The sequence below is a fragment of the Tachyglossus aculeatus genome, chromosome 23 (genome assembly GCF_015852505.1).
Source record: "Tachyglossus aculeatus isolate mTacAcu1 chromosome 23, mTacAcu1.pri, whole genome shotgun sequence".
Taxonomy (NCBI): Eukaryota; Metazoa; Chordata; class Mammalia; order Monotremata; family Tachyglossidae; genus Tachyglossus; species Tachyglossus aculeatus.
The window spans coordinates 38,474,750-38,498,724 of NC_052088.1; the positions used below are offsets into that span (position 1 = coordinate 38,474,750).

Here is a 23,975-nt window from a genome sequence, read left to right on the forward strand (position 1 = left end):
GAACTGAACACTGGAATACACAGCTAGGAAGGCATGAAACCAATGTACACCCCTCAGGGTTCTCTCCCCTAGGACTGTAATTCAATCATATAATAATGATGGCATTTATTAAGCGCTTACAATGTGCAAAGCACCATTCTAAGCACTGATATGTATTGAATGCTTACTGGGTTCAGGGCACTGTACTAAGCTGGGAAGCTAAGCACCGTACTAAGCCAAGCCACGGGAAGCAGGGTGGCTCAGTAGAAAGAGCCCGGGCTTGGGAGCCAGAGGTCATGGGTTCAAATCCCGGCTCCGCCAATTGTCAGCTGGGTGACTTTGGGCAAGTCACTTCGCTTCTCTGGGCCTCAGTTCCCTCATCTGGAAAATGGGGATGAAGACTGTGAACCCCACGTGGGACAATCTGATCACCTTGTATCCTCCCCAGCGCTTAGAACAGTGCTTTGCACAGAGTAAGCGCTTAACAAATGCCATTATTATTATTATTATTAAGCTCTTGGGAGAGTATGTTACAATAAACGGACACATTCTCTGCCCACAGTGGGTTTACAGACTGGAAGTGGGGAATAATTGTGGTATTTGTTAAGCGCTTACTATGTGCCAGGCACTGTACTCAGTGCTGGGGTGGTAACAAGCAAATCAGGTTGGACCAGTCCCTGTTCCACATAGGGCTCACAGTCTCAATCCCCATTTTATTTATTCATTCATTCACTCATTCAATTGTATTTATTGAGCGTTTACTGTGTGCAGAGCACTGGACTAAGCGCTTGGGAAGTCCAAGTTGGCAACATATAGAGACGGTCCCTACCCACAGCACTGTACTAAGTGCTTGGGAAGTCCAAGTTGGCAACATATAGAGACGGTCCCTACCCACAGCGGGCTCACAGTCTAGAAGGGGGAGACAGACAACAAAACATATTAAAAAAATAAAATATATAGAATAAATATGTACAAGTAAAATAGAGTAATAAATCTGTACAAACATATATACATATATACAGGTGCTGTGGGGAGGGGAAGAAGGTAAGGCAGGGGGGGGATGGGGAGGGAGAGAGGAAGGAGGGGGCTCAGTGTGGGAAGGCCTCCCGGAGGAGGTGAGCTCTCAGTAGGGCTTTGAAGGGAGGAAGAGAGCGAGCTTGGCGGATGTGTGGAGGGAGGGGGAGGACGTGGGCCAGGGGTTGACGGCGGGACGGGCAAGAATGAGGCCCGGCGAGGAGATTAGCGGCAGAGGAGCGGAGGGTGCGGGCTGGAGAAGGAAAGAAGGGAGGTGAGGTAGGAGGGGGCGAGGGGATGGACAGCCTTGAAGCCGAGAGTGAGGAATTGAGGTCACTGAAAGAAAGGGAAGACATTTCCCCTGGTTTCCAGGCCCCCCCCCCCCGGAAACACCAATTGGGTTACATCGACGGACTTCAGGGAAAAATTTCCATCATCGTCATCCCCTGGTTTCCCCTCATCTCCCATTTGGCCCCAGTTCGTGATCTTTGCTCCTATCGCTTCCTCCTTGCCCGCCCTGACCCTCCGCGGCAGAAATGTAATCCCCCCTCCCCTTGACCCAACCACATTCCACTCCTTTTTTCATAGCCTCCTTAGAAAGCTGCCTCCTCCAGGTCTTCTCTGAGAAGCAGCGTGGCTCAGTGGAAAGAGCCCGGGCTTTGGAGTCAGAGGTCATGGGTTCAAATCCACTTGTCAGCTGTGTGATTTTGGGCAAGTCACTTAACTTCTCTGGGCCTCAGTTCCCTCATCTGTAAAATGGGGATTAAGACTGTGAGCCCACCGTGGGACAACCTGATCACCTTGTAACTTTCCCAGCACTTTGCACATAGTAAGCGCTGAATAAATGTCATTATTATTATTATTATTATTATTATTCTCTCACTCACCCCATCAGCCTCCTTGGCCACCTCATCCCATCCCCCACCTCGGCACACATGGTCTAATCGGTTTCTTCATTATCAATTTACTCATTTACCTATTTCTACTATTTACAGCTATTTTCTCTCAACTAGGGTATAGCCCTCAATTTACGTCTTATTTCTCGCCGGTTAAATTGTAGGCTTCTCATTTCTGAACCGATCTAAACGGATCACTTCTACAAAGAGAGATCTTGGCTCCCGGCACCACAAGTGTCACCTCAAAAGACCCAAAAAAACAAAGACAACACATTGTGAAAAGAGCAGAGTTGAGGCCCTGACCTTTCTGACTGGTTTCAGCGAATGTGGCCTCATTACTCGGGAGACCAGCTTTGAAATTAAAGGAAAATGAAACTTCTGGAGGACACCGTCCTTTACGTATCTGACAGGGAATATTTTACTTCGAGTTTTTAGATTCCGACTGGGGCCCACTTAATTACCAACTCAACGCTCGACACGTTGAGGACGGTAGAAGCCTCAGGTTATGATCGCCGTGAATCGAGGATGGTAGAAATCCAGGGTTATAATGGATACAAGGAGAGGATTCGACACACAAGGTTATGCCGGCGGGAGTGGAGGGCGGGAGAGAAACGTACGGTTACGATCAGCGTGAGCCAAGGACGGGAGAAGCCCAAGAATATGATCGGTGGGAGCAGAGAGACTCCAAAAACAGGATTTCGGCTCTTTTCCCTTTGGACATGCTCCGGTCCAAGCCCGCTGGCATCTGAACGAGCGTCTGTCTTAAACCCATTACCTGAAGATGAACAATCCTCTTAAAGACGTCTTCTCTCATGCTCATCTCGACGTCGAAACTGGAAAGTCGCTTATCTGCTTCCGTGCTTGCCGATCGCACATCCTTGTCGGGGGAGACGTGCTGGGGAAAGTCCAAGATGCTCCTTTCCACTGTCGGAGAAAAGAATAAAGTCCGCTCTCTGAGTCGGGTTCGATGGACACCCCTTGATTTCTTCATTCATTCATTCAATCGTATTTGTTGAGCGCTTACTGTGTGCAGAGCGCTGTACTAAGCGCTTGGGATGTACAAGTTGGCAACGTATAGAGACGGTCCCTACCCAACAGCGGGTTCACAGTCTAGAAGGGGGAGACGGACAACAAAACAAAACAGATTAACAAAATAAAATAAATAAATATGTACAAGTAGAATAGAGTAATAAATATGTACAAACATATATACATATTGACAGATTTCTTGTCAATTCTCTTTTATCCATAGGAGAAGAGCTGTGTGGTGCCACTTCAGAGGGCGATAAAACTCACGGTCTTGATGCACCAAAGTCATAACTTCAGGGCTTAAATACTATAAGGGGCTCAGGGATGACGGGAATGGGGAGACCAGTCTGTGGGGGGAAAACCTACAAAGTGGACTTAAGGTTCCTGGGCACCTCTGATCTAGATCCTCTGAAGCTACTAAAATAATCTAGATCACTCAACAAAATCCAAGTTTGTAGGCTGTCAAGAAGGACTTGGTGCCAAGCTCTGGTGATAGAAATGTTCCTACATCAATTGCACAATATTTTTGCAATTAACAGTATTTTCTACCTCGCAGATGTAGAACGTTTTACTTCTCATACAGTGCTTTCACCTCGTTTACCTCATTTCCGTCCTCAAAACGGCCATTTTGCAGATGAGGAAACTGAGGCCCAGACAGGTGAACTGTCACAAAATAAGCAGTGACAGAGATAGGATAGGAATCTGAGTCTCTCAATTACTAGACCCATATTGTCCCCCTCTCCATCCTCCGCATCTTACCTCCTTCCCTTCCCCACAGCACCTGTACATATGTATATATGCTTGTACATATTTATTACTCTATTTATTTTACTTGTACATACCTATTCTATTTATTTTATTTTGTTAGTATGTTTGGTTTTGTTCTCTGTCTCCTCCTTTTAGACTGAGTGCCCACTGTTGGGTAGGGACTGTCTCTGTATGTTGCCAACTTGTACTTCCCAAGCGCTTAGTACAGTGCTCTGCACACAGTAAGCGCTCAATAAATACGATTGATTGATTGATTGATTCTTTCCCCTGGGCCATTCATGTTGCCTCCCAATGGGGATGCGATTGACAAATTAATCTTATCACCATCATCATCAGTAGTACTTATTAAACCTCCGTGCAGAGCCTTTTCCTAGGTACTGGGGAACATACCACGGAAGTTGACAATCCCATGGTGAGTATCGTACAATCTTATGCCACAGTCACTCATCCTAACCCAACTGGATTACTGCATCAGCCTCCTTGCTGACCTCCCAGCTTCCTGTCTCTCCCCACTCCAGTCCCCACTTGACTCTGCTGCCTGGATGGTTTTTCTACAAAAACGTTCAGAACGTATCACTCCATTCCTCAAAAACTCCACTGGTTGCCCATCCACCTCCACATCAAACAAAAACTCCTCACCACTGGCTTTAAAGCAGTCCCTCACCTTGACCCCATCCCCCCCAAACCTCATCTTGCTACTCTCATTCATTCATTCATTCAAATTGTACTTCCCAAGCACTTAGTACAGTGCTCTGCACACAGTAAGCGCTCAATAAATACGATTGATGATGATGATTCAATCATATTGACTGAGCGCTTACTGTGTGCAGAGCACTGGACTAAGCGCTTGGGAAGTCCAAGTTGGCAACATCTAGAGACGGTCCCTACCCAACAGTGGGCTCACAGTCTAGAAGGGGGAGACAGACAACAAAACAAAACATATTAACAAAATGAAATAAATAGAATAAACATGTACAAATAAAATAGAGTAATAAATCCGTACAAACATGTATATATACATATATATATATATATATATATATATATATATATGCAGGTGCTGTGGGGAGGGGAAGGAGGTAAGGCGGGGGGGATGGGGAGGCGGAGGAGGAGGAGACAAAGGAGGGGGCTCAGTCTGGGAAGTCTTAATACCCCTTTTACAGATGAGGTAACTGAGGCCCAGAGAAGTGAAGTGACTTGCCCGAAGTCACACAGCTGACAATCGGCGGAGCCGGGATTTGAACCCATGACCTCTGACTCCAAAGCCCAGGCTCTTTCCACTGAGCCACGCTGCTTCTCTGTAATAATAATAACAATAATTCCAGTACATGGAAGCAGCACGGCGTAGTGGGAAGAGCCTGAGAGCGTAGGAGTCAGAAGGTCATGGGTTCTAACGACGCCGCTCTGCACCCCGCAGGGCAGGTGACTGACGGATTCAATCGCATTTATTGAGCCCTTACTGTGTGCAGAGCACTGTATTAAGCGCTTGGGAAGTCCAAGTTGGCAACATAGAGAGACGGTCCCTACCCAACAGTGGGCTCACAGTCGAGAAGACGGATCTAGGTCCTAGACGAGCAGGGTGGCGGGGAACGGGATGGCAGAGGTCGGGCTGGGGGAAAGGAAATACGTATGTTAAAGCAAGGCTCCTTTCCTCGCTCTCCCTCAAACCTTGCTCTTTGTGGCTCAGTTGCATCATCTGTAAAATGGGGATTAAAAGGGTGAGCCCCACGTGGGACATCCTGATTACCCTGGATCTACCCCAGCACTTAGAACAGTACTTGGCACATAGTAAGTGCTTAATAAATACCATCATCATCATCAACAAATACCATTATTATTATTATCTACTCATTCATTCATTCACTCAATGGTATTTATTGAGCACTTACTGTGTGCAGAGCACTGGACTAAGTGCTTGGGAAGTACAAGTCAGCAATATACAGAGACGGTCCCTACTCAACAGTGGGCTCACAGTCTAGAAGGGGGAGACAGACAACAAAACAAAACATATTGACAAAATAAAATAAATAGAATAAATATGTACAAGTAAAATAAATAGAGTAATAAATACATACAAACACATATACATGTGCTGTGGGGAGGGGAAGGAGGTAAGGCGGGGGATGGGGAAGGGGAGAGGAAGGAGGGGGCTCAGTCTGGGAAGGCCTCCTGGAGGAGGTGAGCTCTGAATAATCATAATAATCATAGCATTTATTAAGCACTTACTATGTGCAAAGCACTGTTCTAAGTGCTGGGGAGGTTACACGGTGATCAGGTTGTCCCACTGGGGGCTCACAGTCTTAATCCCCATTTTACAGATGAGGTAACTGAGGCACAGAGAAGGGAAGTGACTTGCCCCAGGTTACACAGCAGACATGTGACAGAGCTGGGATTCGAACCCATGACCTCTGACTCGAAAGCCCGGGCTCTTTCCACTGAGCCACGCTGAGTACAGCATAACAGAGTTGACAGACAAGTTCCCTGCCCACAAGGAGCTTTCAGTCTAGAAGGGGAGACAGACATTGATATACATAAAGGGGGGGATACGTACATAAGTTCTGTGGGGCTGAGGGAGGGGTGAGAGGGCTCCCAGTCTTAACCCCCATTTTACAGATGAGGGAACTGAGGCCCAGAGAAGTGAAGTGACTTGCCCAAAGTCACACAGCTGACAAGTGGCGGAGCCGGGATTGGAACCCGTGACCTCTGACTCCAAAGCCCGGGCTCTTTCCACTGAGCCACGCTGCTTCTCTGAACACAGGTCTAGGCAGGTGGAAGTTGGTCCTTAAGAACTCATGTCTTCGACATGGGTTGTCTACCAATCAATCAATCGTATTTATTGAGTGCTTACTGTGTGCAGAGCACTGTACTAAGCGCTTGGGAAGTACAAGTTGGCAACATATAGAGACAGTCCCTACCCAACAGTGGGCTCACAGTCTAAAAGGGGGAGACAGAGAACAAAACAAAGATGAGAGATGGGCCGGAAAGATCCACCCCGGGCCAAAGCTGAGAGGAGGGACTGCGCTCCGGGATGATTATTCAGCCACCCTGAACCACAGTTACCCGCACTGTCGTGGCTGTCAAATGGACCAGACGTTTTACGAGACCAAGGCAGACGATGCTCCTGTGTCACCCCGAGAGAGGAACCCTTCCTCTCTCCTACTTCGTTCCTCCCCTCACCTGCATACTTCACCTCCAGATCCGCCAACACCTGTAAACTGTTTTCATAGGTGACTTGGTCGATATCCAGCCTTCCAACGGTGTCGTACACCCGCTTGGTCTGCACAATCAGGGCTTCAGTTCTGGCCTCGATCTGCTCAGGGGTGAGGTCCCATTTTAAGAAGTTCCCGCTGGCCGCCGAACGGGAAGAAATCACCTGGAGGCTGGCCGGGCTGCCTCGTCCTAGCGTCATTCTTAGTAGGAACGTGGAACCGCCGGCTCTGAAAGGGATCGGACAAAGGACTGCAATGAACATCCCTGGGCAACAACTCGTGGGTGAGAAAGGTACGTTTTTTTTAGTCCAATGGAGATTTCCAAGCTGATTCTTTATGATGGCATTTATTAAGTGCTTACTATGTGCACAGCACTGTTCTACGCGCTGGGGAGGTTGCAGGGTGATCGGGCTGTCCCACGGGGGCTCACAGTCTTCATCCCCGTTTTCCAGATGAGGGAACTGAGGCCCAGAGAAGTCAAGTGACTTGCCCAAAGTCACCCAGCTGACAATTGGTGGAGCCGGGATTTGAACCCATGACCTCTGACTCCAAAGCCCGGGCTCTTTCCACTGAGCCACGCTGCTTCTCCAGATCCGCCAACACCTGTAAACTGTTTTCACAGGTGATTTGGAATAAAAAACACCTTCCCAGCAGACTTTCACAGCACAGAAAAACGTAAGCCACCCATGAGGTTTCTTTGTAAATTGTTTATTCATATTACCACCTGTCTCCCCCTCTAGACTGTTAGCTTTTCTGTTAAGCATTTACTATGCGCCGGGCACTGTACTAAGCTAATGCATTCAATCGTATTTATTGAGCGCTTACTGTGTACAGAGCACTGGACTAAATGCTTGGGAAGTCCAAGTTGGCAACATATAGAGACGGTCCCTACCCAACAGTGGGCTCACAGTCTACAAGGGGGAGACAGAGAACAAAACAAAACATATTAACAAAATAAAATAAATAGAATAAATATGTGCAAATAAAATGAATAGAGTAATAAATACGTACAAACATATATACAGGTGACTCCATATATACCTCTGACTCCAAAGCCCGTGCTCTTTCCACTGAGCCATGCTGCTTCTCTATAGTGGCATTTATTAAGTGCTTAGTATGTGTAAAGCACTGTTCTAAGTGCTGGGGAGGTTACAAGGTGATCAAGTTGTATATATGTTTGTACAGATTTATTACTCTATTTATTTATTTATTTTACTTGTACATATTTAGTCTATTTATTTTATTTTGTTAATATGTTTGGTTTTGTTCTCTGTCTCCCCCTTCTAGACTGTGAGCCCGCTGTTGGGCAGGGACTGTCTCTATATGTTGCCAACTTGTACTTCCCAAGCGCTTAGTACAGTGCTCTGCACACAGTAAGCGCTCAATAAATACGATTGATTGATTGATTAAATCCTCACCAAATGAAGCCAAGTTCATTCATTCATTTCATTCAATCGTATTTATTGAGAGCTTACTGTGTGCAGAGCACTGTACTAAGCGCTTGGGAAGTACAAGTGAGACCCAAGGACACACCAAAATAAATGTTGTTTCAAAAATGCAATCAATACCGGCTCCTGAATAATTAATATTCACCCTCATCCTAAGGAAAACCACAATTTAAACATTTCATTATGCCAATGGGACTTTTTCTAACTTCACTCTTCCCTTGGAAACATGCGGCAAGAGTTACTACTTGAATGTTTAAATTGGCTCAATTCTCTAAAGATTTTAAAAAAAATCATCAGTAATCCTGCAGGATATTCTACTCTCTCTTCTGTCAAATGATCAATGGTATTTTCTATATGTTGCCAACTTGTACTTCCCAAGCGCTTAGTACAGTACTCTACACACAGTAAGCGCTCAATAAATACGATTGATTGATTGATTGAGCTTTTTACTGTGTGCAGAGGGTTGTACTGAGCACTTCAGGCATGTTCACGGCCTCAAGGATCTTACGGCCTAGAGGGAGAGACAGATATTAAAATAAATAAATCACGGGTCTGTCCGTCAGTGCTGTGGGGCTGAGGATAGGGTGGATATCAAGTAGAGAAGCAGCGTGGCTCAGTGGAAAGAGCACGGGCTTTGGAGTCAGAGGTCATGGGTTCGAATCCCAGCTCCACCACATGTCTGCTGTGTGATCTTGGGCAAGTCACTTAACTTCTCTGAGCCTCAGTTACCTCATCTGTAAAATGGGGATTAAAACCGTGAGCCTCATGTGGGACAACCTGATCACCTTGTATCCCCCCCGTGCTTAGAACAGTGCTTTGCATAGAGTAAGCACTTAACAAATGCTATCATTATTATTATTATTATTATTAAGTGTTTAAAGCACACAGATGCGAATGCATAGAAGGCACAGAAGGGAGAGGGGTTCAGGGAAAAGAGGGGTTAATCGGGGAAGGCCCCTTGGAGGAGATGTGATTTTAATAATCAAGAGAAGCAGCGTGGCTCAGTGGAGAGAACGCAGGCTTGGGAGTCAGAGGTCATGGGTTCTAATCCCAGCTCCGCCACTTATCAGCCGGGTGACCTTGGGCCAGTCACTTCACTTCTCTGTGCCTCAGTGACCTCATCTGGAAAATGAGGATTAAGACTGCGAGCCCCATGTGGGGCAACCTGATTGCCTTGTATCTCCCCCAGCGCTTAGAACAGTGCTTGGCATATAGTAAGCGCTTGACAAATACCAAAATTATTATTATTATCAATAAGGTTTTGAAGGTGGGAAGAGTGATGGCCTGTCATCCTCAAAAATCTCCAGGGGTTGCCTGTCAACCTTCGCATGAAGCAAAAACTCCTCACCCTGGGCTTCCAGGCTGTCCATCCATCCTCTCGCCCCCTCCTACCTCCCCTCCCTTCTGTCCTTCTCCATCGCAGCCCGCACCCTCCGCTCCTCCGCCGCTAATCTCCTCACCGTACCTCGCTCTCGCCTGTCCCGCCATCGACCCCCGGCCCACGTCCTCCCCGGGGCCTGGAATGCCCCCAATCCCTCTGCCCATCCGCCAAGCTCGCTCTCTTCCTCCCTTCAAATCCCTACTGAGAGCTCACCTCTTCTAGGAGGCCTTCCCACACTCAGCCCCTTTTTTCCTCTCCATCCCCCCGCCCGCCCTACCTCCTTCCCCTCCCCACAGCACCTCTCTCTCTACATGTACAGATTTATTACTCTACTTATTTTACTTGTACAAATTTACTATTCTATTCATTTTGTTAATGATGTGCATACGGCTTTAATTCTATTTGTTCTGACGATTTTGACACCTGTCTACATGTTTTGTTTTGTTGTGTGTCTCCCCCTTCTAGACTGTGAGCCCACTCTTCTAGACTGTGAGCCCACTGTTGGGTAAGGACTGTCTCTATATGTTGCCAACTTGTACTTCCCAAGCACTTAGTACAGTGCTCTGCACACAGTAAGCGCTCAATAAATACGATTGATTGATTGATTGATTGATTGATTGATTGTGAGCCCATTGTTGGGTAGGGACCGTCTCTATATAATTGCCGACTTGTACTTCCCAAGCGCTTAGTACAGTGCTCTGCACACAGTAAGCGCTCAATAAATACGATTGATTGATTGACTGATTGTGAGCCCATTGTTGGGTAGGGACCGTCTCTATATAATTGCCGACTTGTACTTCCCAACCGCTTAGTACAGTGCTCTGCACACAGTAAGCGCTCAATAAATACGATTGATTGATTGATTGATTGTGAGCCCATTGTTGGGTAGGGACCGTCTCTATATAATTGCCGACTTGTACTTCCCAAGCGCTTAGTACAGTGCTCTGCACACAGTAAGCGCTCCATAAGTACGACTGAATGAAGGAATACATAGCTATAATTCTATTTATTCTGATAGTATTGACACCTGTCTACTTGTTTTGTTGTATGTCTCCCCCTTCTAGACTTGTTGGGTAGGGACCGTCTCCAGATGTTGCCGACTTTTCCTTCCCAAGCGCTTAGTCCAGTGCTCTGCACACAGTAACCGCTCAATCAATATGATTGAATGAATGAAAGTACAGAGTACAGTGCCTGGCACATAGTAAGCACTTAACAAATACCGTCATTATTATAAGCTTGACACCTGTCCACATGTTTTGTTTTGTTGTTTGTCTCCCCCTTCTAGACTGGGAGCCGGTCTATAGGGCCCCCAGTCTCTATAGGTTGCCGACTCGGAATTCCCAAGCGCTTAATACAGTGCTCCGCACATAGTAAGCACTCAATAAATACAACTGAATGAATGAAAGTACAGAGTACAGTGCCTGGCACATAGTAAGCGCTTAAATATGGTCATTATTATAAGCTTGACACCTGTCCACATGTTTTGTTTTGTTGTCTGTCTTCCCCTTCTAGACTGGGAGCCCGTCGTTGGGTAGGGACTGTCTCTATAGGTGGCCGACTTGCTCTTCCCAAGCGCTTAGTACAGTGCTCCGCACAAAGTAAGCACTCAATAAATACGATGGAATGAATGAAAGTACAGAGTACAGTGCCTGGCACGTAGTAAGCGCTTAACAAATATGGTCCTTATTATAAGCTTGACAGCAGTCCACATCTTTTGATTTGTCATCTGTCTCCCCATTCTAGACTGGGAGCCCGTCGTTGGGTAGGGACCGTCTCTATAGGTGGCTGACTCGGACTTCCCAAGCGCTTAGTACAGTGCTCCGAACATAGTAAGTGCTCAATAAATACGATGGAATGAATGAAAGTAGAGAGTACAGTGCCTGGCACACAGTACGTGCTTAATAAATGCCATTATTATTATTATTATTATTATAAGCTTGACACCTGTCCACATGTTTTGTCCTGTCATCCGTCTCCTTCTAGACTGGGAGCCCGTCGTTGGGTAGGGACCGTCTCTACAGGCGGCCGACTTGTCCTTCCCAAGCGCTTAGTACAGTGCTCCGCACACAGTAAGTGCTCAATAAATACGACGGAATGAATGAAAGTACTGAGTACAGTGCCTGGCACATAGTAAGCGCTTAACAAATACCGTCATTATTATAAGCTTGACACCTGTCTACATGTTTTGTTTTGCTGTCCGTCTCCCCCTTCTAGACTGTGAGTCCGTTGTTGGGTAGGGACCGTCTCTATATGTTCCCGACTTGTCCTTCCCAAGCGCTTAGTACAGTGCTCCGCACACAGTAAGCACTCAATAAATAAGATTGAATGAATGGGAAGCAGCGTGGCTCAGTGGAAAGAGCCCGGGGCTTTGGAGTCAGAGGCTGTGGGTTCAAATCCCGGCTCTGCCACTTGTCAGCCGTGGGACTTTGGGCAAGTCATTTCACTTCTCTGGGCCTCAGCTCCCTCATCTGTAAAATGGGGATGAAGACTGTGAGCCCCTCGTGGGACAACCTGATTACCCTGTAATAATAATAATAATGATGTCATTTGTTAAGCGCTTACTATGTGCAGAGCACTGATCTAAGCGCTGGGGAGGGGGATACAAGGTGATCAAGTTGTCCCACGTGGGGCTCACAGTCTTAATCCCCATTTTACAAATGAGGGAACTGAGGCTCAGAGAAGTTAAGTGACTTGCCCAAGGTCACACAGCAGACATGTGGCGGAGTAGGGATTTGAACCCACGACCTCTGACTCCAAACCCGTGCTCTTTCCACTGAACCACGCTGCTTCTCAAGTGATGGGCTCTAATCCTGGCTCCACCCCTTGTCAGCTGTGTGACTTTGGGTGAGTCACTTCACTTCTCTGGGCCTCAGTTCCCTCATCTGGAAAATGGGGATGAAGGCTGGGAGCCCCCCATGGGACAACCTGATCACCTTGTATCTTCTAGACTGTGAGCCTGCTGTTGGGTAGGGACCATCTCTATATGTCGCCAACTTGGACTTCCCAAGCGCTTAGTCCAGTGCTCTGCACACAGTAAGCGCTCAATAAGTATGACTGAATGAATGAATACCCCAGCGCTTAGAACAGTGCTTTGCACATAGTAAGCGCTGAACAAATATCAATCAATCAATCGTATTTATTGAGCGCTTACTGTGTGCAGAGCACTGAACTAAGCGCTTGGAAAGTCCAAGTTGGCAACATATAGAGACGGTCCCTACCCAACAGTGGGCTCACAGTCTAAAAGGGGGAGACAGAGAGCAAAACCACACATACTAACAAAATAAAATAACTAGAATAGATATGTACAAGTAAAATAAATAAATAAATACATGGAGTAATAAATAGAGAAGCAGCGTGGCTCAGTGGGAAAGGGCACGGGCTTTGGAGTCAGAGGTCATGGGTTCAAATTCCGGCTCCGCCACTTGTCAGCTGTGTGACTTTGGGCAAGTCACTTCACTTCTCTGGGCTTCAGTTCCCTCATCTGTAAAATGGGGATGAAGACTGTGAGCCCCACGTGGGACAACCTCATCACTTTGTATCCCCCCAGCGCTTAGAACAGTGCTTTGCACATAGTAAGCGCTTAATAAATGCCATCCAAATAAAAAAAATAGAGAAGCAGCGTGGCTCAGTGGAAAGTGCATGGGCTTTGGAGTCAGAGGTCATGGGTTCAAATCCCCGCTTCACCAACTGTCAGCTGGGTGACTTTGGGCAAGTCACTTCACTTCTCTGGGCCTCAGTGACCTCGTCTGTAAAATGGGGATTAAGACTGTGAGCCCCATGTGGGACAACCTGATCACCTTGTAACTTCCCAGCGCTTAGAACAGTGCCTTGCACATAGTAAGCGCTTAATAAATGCCATTATTATTATTATGCACAAACATCTATCCATATATCCAGGTGCTGCGGGGAAGGGAAGGAGGTAAGACGGGGGGATGGAGAGGGGGAGGAGGGGGAGAGGAACGGGGGGGGGGGGCTCACAGTCTTAATCATCATCATCATCATCAATCGTATTTATTGAGCGCTTACTATGTGCAGAGCACTGTACTAAGCGCTTGGGAAGGACAAATTGGCAACACATAGAGACAGTCCCTACCCAACCGTGGGCTCACAGTCTAAAAGGGGGGAGACAGACAACAAAACCAAACATACTAACAAAATAAAATAAATAGGATATGTACAAATAAAATAAATAGAGTAATAAATATGTACAAACATATATCATCATCATCATCATCAATCGTATTTATTGAGCGCTATGTGCAGAGCACTGTACTAGGCGCTTGGGAAGTACAAATTGGCAACATCTAGAGACAGTCCCTACCCAACAGTGGGCTCACAGTCTAAAAGGGGGAGACAGAGAACAAAACCAAACATACCAACAAAATAAAATAAATAGGATAGATATGTCCAAGTAAAATAAATAAATAAATAGAGTAATAAATATGTACAACCATATATACATATATACAGGTGCTGTGGGGAAGGGAAGGAGTACATAGTACAGAGTACACAGCACATAGTAAGCGCTGAACAAATACCAACATTATTATTATTGACTGAGTGAATAAATAAATAAAAACGAAATAAAAATAAATAAAAATTAATATACATTAATAAATTAATAATAAATAAGAATGAATGAATGAATGAGGGGGCGTCGGGCCTGTACCTGTGGAGGCCTCGCAGCGCCGGGATGCCCCGGGCGAGCATGAGGAGGGCGGGCACGGCCGGCCCTGCTGCCGCTGCTCTTCCCGAGCGCTTAGCCCAGTGCTCTGCACACAGTAGGCGCTCAATAAGTACGACTGAATGAATGAATGACAGACTGACTGAATGAGTGAATGGTTCCGCTGCGGCGGGAGGCGCCTCCTCGTCCTCTCCTCAGGCCCCCACGTGCCGGCCGCGCGCGCCTGAGGGGAGGCCCGGGGAGGGCGCATGCGCGCGGGGCCGGGCCGGGGGCGCGCGACGCGCTCCTGAGGGAAGGCCGGGTGAGGGCGCATGCGCGAGGGGCCGGCACGGGGGCGCGCGACGCGCCCCTGAGGGAAGGGAGGGGGAAGGCGCATGCGCGCGGGGTCCGGCCGGGGGCGCGCGACGCGCTGCTGAGGGGAGGCCGGGTGAAGGCGCACGCGCGCGGGGCCTGGGCGGGGGCGCGCGACGCGCCCCTGAGGGGAGGCCGGGTGAGGGCGCAGGAGCGGGGGGCCGGGCCGGGGGCACGCGACGCGCCCGTTAGGGAAGGGCGGGTGAAGGCGCATGCGCGCGGGGCCGGGCCGGGGGCGCGCGACGCGGCCCTGAGGGGAGGGCGGGTGAGGGCGCATGCGCCTGGGGTCCGTGCGGGGGTCGCGAGCTGTGGGCTCAACGGTCTGGTTGTGGGGCCGGAGGTGAGGGACCGCCGCGCCTCAGGGGCCTCCGCCTCCTCCTCCTCCTCCGCCTCCTCCTCCTCCGCCGCCTCCTCCTCCTCCTCCTCCTCCTCCTCCTCCGCCGCCCGGTAAGGAGCCGGCCCCGCCCGGGGCTGCCGCCCTAAGTGGGACACCGTTGGGGCCATCTTCACACCTCTTCCTCCCTCCTCTACCTTCTCCTCTTTATCCTCTTCTCCTCTTCCTCTTTTTCCTTCCCCCCTCCTCTTCCTCCTCCTCATCTTCCCCCTCCCTCCTCCTCCTCTTCTTTCTCGTCTTCCTCCCCTACCTTCTCCTCTTTATCCTCTTCCTTCTCTTCCTCTTCTCCTCCTCCTCCTCTTTTTCCTTCCCCCCTCCTCTTCCTCCTCCTCCTCCCTTCTCCTTCCTTCTCTTCCCCCTCCCTCCTCCTCCTCTTCTTTCTCTTCCTTCTCCTCTTCCTTCTCTTCCTCTTCTTCCTCCTCCTTTTTCATCTTCCTCCCCTACCTTCTCCTCTTTATCCTCTTCCTTCTCTTCCTCTTCTCCTCCTCCTCCTCCTCTTTTTCCTTCCCCCCTACTCTTCCTCCTCTTCCTCCCTTCTCCTTCCTTCTCCTTCCTTCTCTTCCCCTTCCCTCCTCCTCCTCTTCTTTCTCTTCCTTCTCCTCCTCTTCTTCCTCCTCCTCCTTCATCTTCCTCCCCTACCTCCTCCTCTTTTTCCTTCCCCCTCCTCTTCCTCCTCCTCCTCCTCCTCCCTTCTCCTTCCTTCTCCTTCCTTCTCTTCCCCTTCCCTCCTCCTCCTCCTCTCCTTTCTCTTCCTTCTCCTCCTCTTCTTCCTCCTCCTTCTTCATCTTCTTCCTCTACCTTCTCCCTTCCCCTCTTCCTTCTCCTTCCTCCTCTTCCTCCTTTTCCTCCTTCCTTCTCCTTCCTTATCTTCGTCCTCCTCCTCTACCTCCTCCTTCTTCCGCTTCCTTCTCTTCCTCCTATTCCTTCTCTTCCTCCTATTCCTTCCCTTCCTCCTCTCCCTCCTCCTCTTCTTCCTTCTCCTTCCTTCTCCCTCCTCCTCTTCCTTCTCCTTCCTCCTCTCCCTCCTCCCTTCTCCTTCCTGCTCCTTCCTCATCTTTCTCCTCTTCCTCCGCCCCCTCCTCTTCCTCCTCGTCTTTTTCCTCCCCATGCCCCGCAGCCCGGGGATAATAATAATGATAATGGCATGTATTAAGCACTTACTACGTGCAAAGCACTGTTCTAAGCGCTGGGGAGGTTACAAGGTGATCAGGTTGTCCCACTGTGTGGGTTCACAGTCTTGGTCCCCATTTTCCAGATGAGATAACTGAGGCCCAGTGAAGTGACTTGCCCAAAGTTACACAGCTGACAATTGGCGGAGCCGGGATTTGAACCCATGACCTCTGACTCCAAAGCCCGGGCTCTTTCCACTGAGCCATGCTGATGGGGAGCCCCATCTGCCCCTCCAAGCTCCCCGGGGACCCCCGCCCTCCTCCTGCCCTCCTCCTGACCCCCCCCCCGCACCAGGCCTTCGCCCCTGGAGCCGGTCCTTTCATTCCTTCATTCAATCCTATTTCTTGAGCCCTTACTATGTGCAGAGCACTGGACTAAGCGCCTGGAAAGTCCAATTCGGCAACAGATAGAGACAATCCCTGCCCAACAACAGGCTCTCAGTCTAGAAGGGGAAAAAAAGGTATTAATCGCTTACCGTGTGCCAAGCACTGTTCTAAGCGCTGAGCTGGACACAAGGTAATCAGGTTGTCTAACGTGGGGCTCGCAGTCGTCATCCCCGTTTTACCGATGAGGTAACCGAGGCCCAGTGAAGTGGCTTGCCCGAGGCCACACAGCAGACAGGTGGCGGAGTCAGGATTAGAACCCACGACTTCTGACTGCCAAGCCCGGGCTCTTTCCACTAAGCCACGCTGTCCTGCCTCCCTAGAGCCCGTTCTGCCCCTCCTCCTGCCCCCCTGGAGCTGGTCCTTCCTCCCCCCCTTGGATACCACGGTCCAGGGGTCGTGGGTACCACAGCCCTACCATTGATGTGTCTGTTGTTAATTGTTGTATGGTACTTGCCCAAGCGCTTAGCACAACGCTCTGCTCGATTAACACGATCGAATCTATGAATTAGGGATCCGGGAGAGCGGGCCGGATGGGTGTCGGGGAAAGGAGAGGCCACCGAGACAGTTGGCATGGAGCCACGTCTCCTGTTTTGATCCCTTAAGAGCAGAGGGGGGGTGGGCATCACCTTGGCAGGAGCCGTTGACCCCATCCGATGCGAAGATCTTGCCATCCCTGGCATCCTTTTAGGGCCGGAGGGGAGGGAGAGAGGTGGAAGATATGGCGGTGTTTACAGTGGAGGGATTCAGGCAGTTATGTAAATACGTCAGGAAGAGCCTAGGATCAGCTCCCTGGAGTCTCCCTTTCCTCAGCCCCACGGCACTTATGTACATATCTGTAATTTATTTATTTATATGAATATCTGCCTCTCCTTCTAGACCGTGAGCTCGCCCTGGGCAGGGACTCTCCCGACTGCTATGTACATATCCGTGATTTTTTTATTTATATGAATGTCTGCCTCTCCTTCTAGACCGTGAGCTCGTCCTGGGCAGGGACTCTCCCGACTGCTGTGTACATATCCGTGATTTATTTATTTATATGAATGTCTGCCTCTCCTTCTAGACAGTGAGCTCGTCCTGGGCCGGGACTCTCCCGAGCAGTAAGTGCTCAAATAGGGTTGATCGATGATCAGACATTGGTACTGTTACGGGCTTGCCGTCTTCATCAGTCAGTCAGTCGTATTTATTGAGGGCTTACTGGGGGCAGAGCACTGCACTAAGCGCTTATTACTCTATTTTACTTGTACATATCTATCCTATTTATTTTATTTTGTTAGTATGTTTGGTTTTGTTCTCTGTCTCCCCCTTTTAGACTGTGAGCCCACTGTTGGGTAGGGACTGTCTCTATATGTTGCCAATTTGTACTTCCCAAGCGCTTAGTACAGTGCTCTGCACGTAGTAAGCGCTCAATAAGTACAATTGATGATGATGATGGTTGGGAGAGTACAGTATGTAAGGTGGCAGACACATTCCTGGCCCCTCACGAGCATCACATCCTATTCTTTTACCTGTTGGAATTGAGGGGCCTTCCCAAAGCACAGACGGTGACCATTTCCCATCCTGTTAAAAAAAAAAAATACCTGAAAGTTTATCGATATTTTTGTCAAAGTAATTACGCTCAAAATCGAGGTGATGCCCCATGCCAGTCACCTTCTGAGTCAGCAGAAAGCTGTTGATCTCGGGTTTGTGCCGAGGGCACGGCGTTCTGCATATTGAGGCAGAAATCAGTGGAAAGAGCCCGGGCTTTGGAGTCAGAGGTCATGGGTTCAAATCCCGGCTCCGCCGATTGTCAGCTGTGTGACTCTGGGCATGTCACTTCTCTGGGCCTCAGTTCCCTCATCTGTTTAAGACTGTGAGCCCCCCGTGGGACATCGCCTTGTAACCTTCTCAGCTCTTAGAACAGTGCTTTGCACATAGTAAGCGCTTAACAAATGCCATTATTATTATAATTATTATTATTATTATTATTATTATTATTATTATTATTATTATTATTATTAAATAGTCCCCAGAGCTAGGTCTTCCTGTTGGAAGAGAGGGGCCAAATTCCAGCCCCAAAGGCACGCTTTAATTATGCTGCCTTGAGAAAGGCTTCGGTGACCTGGCTGGCCCCCAAATGTATATCGGAACAGGTTAGGAAAGAAATTCAGTAAATTATTCTTTTAAGCTTCGAGTTCCCCTGTGATGATGAAATCCTCAGATGCCTGTTCGAGTGATTTTCAAGCACGATTTGGTTTTTATCAGAGAGGGTGCGTAGAGGGGGCATCAGACAGGAAAAGACCTGGCTGGCCTCCAAATGTAAATCAGGAATGGCACTCATTCTTCATCATCAAAATAATCGTATTTGTTAAGCGCTTACAGGTTAGGAAAGAAATTCAGTAAATTATTCTTTTAAGCTTCGAGTTCCCCTGTGATGATGAAATCCTCAGATGCCTGTTCAAGTGATTTTCAAGCACGATTTGGTTTTTATCAGAGAGGGTGCATAGAGGGGGCATCAGACAGGAAAAGTAAGTAATCTTTCCGTCTTTCTTAGCGTAGGGGAAGTCCTCCTGAAGATTGGTAAAATGTCATCCGTCAAACGCCTGGTGTTTGCCGTCGTCCATTTCCTCCGGGAGCAGAGCCAGATGGGCAGCTACACTTCCGACGAACAAGAGAGCTTGGAAGGTAATTCACGGCCTATCCCGTCTCCGGCTGTCTTTTAGTGGTTTGCCTCGGGATTCTCAACAGGTGGTCATTGTATTTATGAAGGGCTTGCTGTGTGCGGAGCCCCAGACTAAGCGCCGGGAAGGAATACTCAGGCGGGGACCTCAGGGGGCTCGCAATTTGGAATCAGGCAGCGGACGTATCCTGTCGTGCCACAGGTTTCCATTTGGGCAAACCCCGAACGTTTTGTTGGCCTTCCAAGAAGGGACGGTCAAGTTCTTCTATAGCATATGCTTTGGCTAAGTGTTTTTGGGTAGAGGAATTGGGAATGTTCTTTCCACTGCGCGACTTTCTGGCTAGAACGTGATTCATTTATTCAGTCGTATTTATTGAGTGCTTACTGTGTGCAGAGCGCTTGGGAAGTACAAGTTGGCAACATATAGAGACGATCCCCACCCAACGGGCTCACAGCGATGTCAGTTGGTTGTGTTTCTTGAGCACATACTGGTTGCAGGGCACCGGACTGAGCGCTGGGAGAGTCCAATAGAGTTAGGAAATACAATCCCTGGCCTCAGGGAGCCTATAGTTGAGTTGGGAAAAGACACAAAATAATTTACAGTTAGAAAGGAAAAGAGAATGTGACGATGGGTATGCGGATGACGGAGTGCTTAAAAACTAGAATCTGTAAATCTGTGGCACTGGTCAAGGCACGCGTATGCCAACTTGAGGGTTCAATCGATAGTATTTATTGAGCGCTTACTGGGTGCAGACACTGTATTAAGCACCCGGGAGCATACAACATAATACAGTTGGTAGACCCAACGAGCTCATTGTCTAGAGGGGGATACGGACATTAATATTGTTAAATTATGGACATGTACATAAGTGCTGTGGAGCTGAGACTTTTCCTTAATGTCAGGACATAATGCCCATGTTTTGGGAGAACTGAGTGTAATGTGAACCAGAGTTTAGGGCAGAATAAACACATTTCACTTGTTATGACAGTTTCTCTTGCGCAAATCAAAGCTTCTTAGAGACGGACCCAATTTATAACCAAGCCATCCGATTTGCCAGATTTTCAAGACTGTTAGGGAAAGTTGCAAGGAGACCGGTAAAAATCTTCCTTGGAAAAATGGCTCAGGTAGGAAAATGACCACGCCGTGGAGACTCAGGTTGGCGATTTCTTTGCTGGGTTCCGGAAATAGGGCTGAAGAAGGGACAGAGAATGGTAACCGAGATGATCAGAGCGATTGAGATGCTTTTATAGGAAGAAAGATTATGGATTCTTCAGTCTGGAGAAAGGCAGACTGAAAGGGGACAGGATTGAAATTAGTATTCCTGAAGGGTACTGTCAGGGCAAAACAGCCTCATTGTTCGTGAAAACCCTCATCACCAAAGCCAAGATGGCAGATTCAAAACCAGCACGGTGAAACTCTTTTCACCCAACAAGGGGTGAAAACATTAAATCCATTCCCACAGCCAGAAACACTAGCAGGTTCCACAGGGGTTTGGATGGATCTGTAGATGAGTGGTTCATCCTGGATCACTGGAGGAGAGTCAGGGATGGAGACGGGAGAGTCAGGAATGTTGGATGGTCCATGCTGGCTCACTGATGGAGAGTCAGTCAATCAGTGCTATCTATTGAGCGCTTACTGTATGCAGAGCACTGTACTAAGCGCATGCTGGCTCCCTGAGGAAGAGAAAGAAATAAAGAGGGGAGAGGCGGAGAGGTTGTTATACAGGAGGACATCGTGGTGTCTCTGAGTCGGATGGACCGGTGCTGATCCAGAAATGGCACTCATTCTTCGTCATCAAAATAATCATATTTGTTAAGCGCTTACGATGTGCCGGGCACTGTTCTAAGCGCTGGGGTAGATACGAGTTAATCCAGTTGGACATAGTCCCTGTCCCACGTAGGGCTCACAGTTTTAATCCCCATCCTACAGATGAGGGAACTGAGGCCCACAGAAGTTCATTGACTTGCTTAAGGTCACACACAGCAGACAAGTGGCAAAGCTGTGATTAGGACATGAGTTTAGAACCTCTGTCCTTCCGACTTCCAGGCACATGCTGTTCCCACTAGGCCACACTGCTTCTCATTCCTTGGATCGTGTTTATTGAGCACTTACTGTTTGCGGAGCACTGTACTTAGTGCTTGGGAGACTACAGCACAAAAATAAACACACTCCCTGCACACAACGGGCTTACAGTCTAGCTGGGGGGGAGCAGACAATAGAAATAAATAAATGACAGGCATGTATATAGGTGCTTTGGGACCGGGAGGGGGAATGAAGAAAGGGACCAAATCAGGGCCATACAGAAGGGAGTGAGAGAAGAGGAAAGGAGGGGCTTAGACGGGGAAGGCCTCTTGGAAGTGGTGTGTCTTCAATAAGACTTTGAAGCTGGGGAGAGTCATTGTCTGTTCTATTTATTTTATTTTGTTAGTATGTTTGGTTTTGTTCTCCCCCCTTTTAGACCGTGAGCCCACTGTTGGGTAGGGACTGTCTCTATATGTTGCCAATTTGTACTTCCCAAGCGCTTAGTACATTGCTCTGCACATAGTAAGCGCTCAATAAATACGATTGATGATGATGATGATGATGTCTATCAGATATGAGGAGGGAGGGCATTCCGGGTCAGAGGCAGAACGTGGGCGAGAGGTCGGCGGCGAGATAGACCCACAGAGTCATGAAGGTTTGGGTGATTTGTGCCGATGTTGTGTGGTTTGCGCTGTAGCAATATAGAAAGCAACTAAAGGGGAATGTCCCCCTTTCTCCATCTGTCTCACCCTCCTTCCCCGTCTCTTCCCTCGTGAATACCCTCTGCCCCTAAAAGGATTGGAATTGTCCTATCAATTTAGGGTTCGGCAGACTGCCCACGTGCTGTGGAGGATTGTTCTCATGGCAATGTCCCACGCTTTCTTGAGGTCGTCTTCCTTCGTGCAAACGGCCGTGGGACGTGGCAGGTGGCTGGCTTCCCTGCTTATCAGATTTAATTATGGCGTTGGGGCAGTCGTGTCTTACGCTGTCGTCATCTCCGATCCATAGCAACGCCACGGACACATCGCTCCCAGAACGTCCCGCCTCCACCCGCGTTCGTTCTGGTCGTGGATCCATAGAGTTTTCTTGGTCGAAACCCAAAAGCGGTTGACCGTTGCCGCCTCCCGTGCGGTAAACTTGAGTCACGGCCTTTGACTCTCTCCCGGGCCGCCGCTGCCCGTCACGGGTGAGTTTTGACTTGTAGCCGATGGGCTTCCACTCGCCAGCCACTGCCAAGCTAGGAATGGAGTGGGTAGGCCTCTGCTTGACTCTCCCTCCCGTAGTCAAGACTGGTAGAGGACTGGAAACTCTCCGGGTGTGACCTGAGAGGGGGTTGGGGCAATAGCCAGGATGAATTATAACAAGAAACCGGCTCATCTTCCATTCTGCACCACCTTTCCTCTAAGGAGAGAAAGCGGTGGACCACCCAGTGGGTGGGTGGGAACCCTTGGGGGGCTCCAGAGGTCACTGCTGTCTGACTGGGTGAGAGTGGTTCAAACATCAGGAAAGCTATAATAATAATAATAAATTATTACTATATTACTATTATTATCACTGTCATTATTTATTTATTTATTTTACTTGTACATATCTATTCTACTCATTTTATCTTGTTAGTATGTTTGGTTTTGTTCTGTGTCTCCCCCTTTTAGACTGTGAGCCCACTGTTGGGTCGGGACTGTCTCTGTATGTTGCCAACTTGGACTTCCCAAGCGCTTAGTACAGTGCTCTGCACACAGTAAGCTCTCAATAAATACGATTGATGATGATGATGATGACTGTCTCTATATGTTGCCAACTTGGACTTCCCAAGCGCTTAGTACAGTGCTCTGCACACAGTAAGCACTCAATAAATACGATTGATGGTGATGATGATGATGACTGTCTCTATATGTTGCCAACTTGGACTTCCCAAGCGCTTAGTACAGTGCTCTGCACACAGTAAGCGCTCAATAAATACGATTGATTGATTATTATTACTATAATAATAGTAATAATAATAAATCCTGTGACTTTGTATTACCTGTTATTTTTCCAAAGCTTCTCCTCCATTATCTCATTTCATCCTGACAACATCCCTGCAAGTGAATGAGAAGGAAGGGTTATTTCCCCTCCCCATTTTACAGATGGGGAAACAAAGGTCAATCAATCAATCAATCGTATTTATTGAGCGCTTACTGTGTGCAGAGCACTGGACTGAGCGCTTGGGAAGTCCAAGTTGGCAACATAGAGAGGCGGTCCCTACCCAACAGTGGGCTCATGGTCTAGAAGGGGGAGATTTTCAAGAAGTCACAGTCAAGAAGTCGAGAGATTTGCTCAGCGGGTCAGCGGCAGAGCCAGTCTGCACACAGTAAGCGCTCAATAAATACGATTGTGCTCAATAAATACGATTGATTGATTGACTGGAAGCCGGGTCTTTTAGCTGCCAGTCCCATGCTGCTGTCAAAAGCAGCCCAGCCTAATGGGTAGAGCCCAAGCCTGGGAATTAGAGGACCTGGTTTCTAATCACGGCTCTGCCGCTCGTCTGCTGTGTGACCTTGGGTAAGTCATTTCACTCCTCTGCTTCACTTCATCTGTAATATGGGGA

The 23,975-nt window shown here is 48.3% G+C and overlaps 2 protein-coding genes across 3 annotated transcripts in view; one reads left to right on the plus strand and one right to left on the minus strand.

The window, feature by feature from the left end:
- The window catches only part of NLN (neurolysin), a 77,048-nt gene extending 62,444 nt beyond the window's left edge, over window positions 1–14,604 (minus strand). Inside the window, exons 1-3 of the mRNA XM_038765923.1 lie at window positions 14,394–14,604; window positions 6,864–7,123; window positions 2,665–2,813 (exon numbers count right to left, since the gene is read on the minus strand). Of these exons, the coding sequence (XP_038621851.1) occupies window positions 2,665–2,813; window positions 6,864–7,123; window positions 14,394–14,434 (450 nt within the window). The 5' untranslated portion in view covers window positions 14,435–14,604. The remainder of the gene's footprint in view (window positions 1–2,664; window positions 2,814–6,863; window positions 7,124–14,393) is intronic.
- A 568-nt stretch (window positions 14,605–15,172) lies between these two features.
- Window positions 15,173–23,975, plus strand: part of SGTB (small glutamine rich tetratricopeptide repeat containing beta) — a 42,331-nt gene continuing 33,528 nt past the window's right edge. The window contains exons 1-2 of one of the 2 annotated variants that reach the window (XM_038765794.1): window positions 15,173–15,206; window positions 19,240–19,370. In XM_038765794.1, the coding sequence (XP_038621722.1) occupies window positions 19,271–19,370 (100 nt within the window). In that variant the 5' untranslated portion in view covers window positions 15,173–15,206; window positions 19,240–19,270. Of the gene's footprint in view, window positions 15,207–19,239; window positions 19,371–23,975 lie in introns of those variants that run through there. The other variant, XM_038765795.1, reaches the window with a different exon arrangement.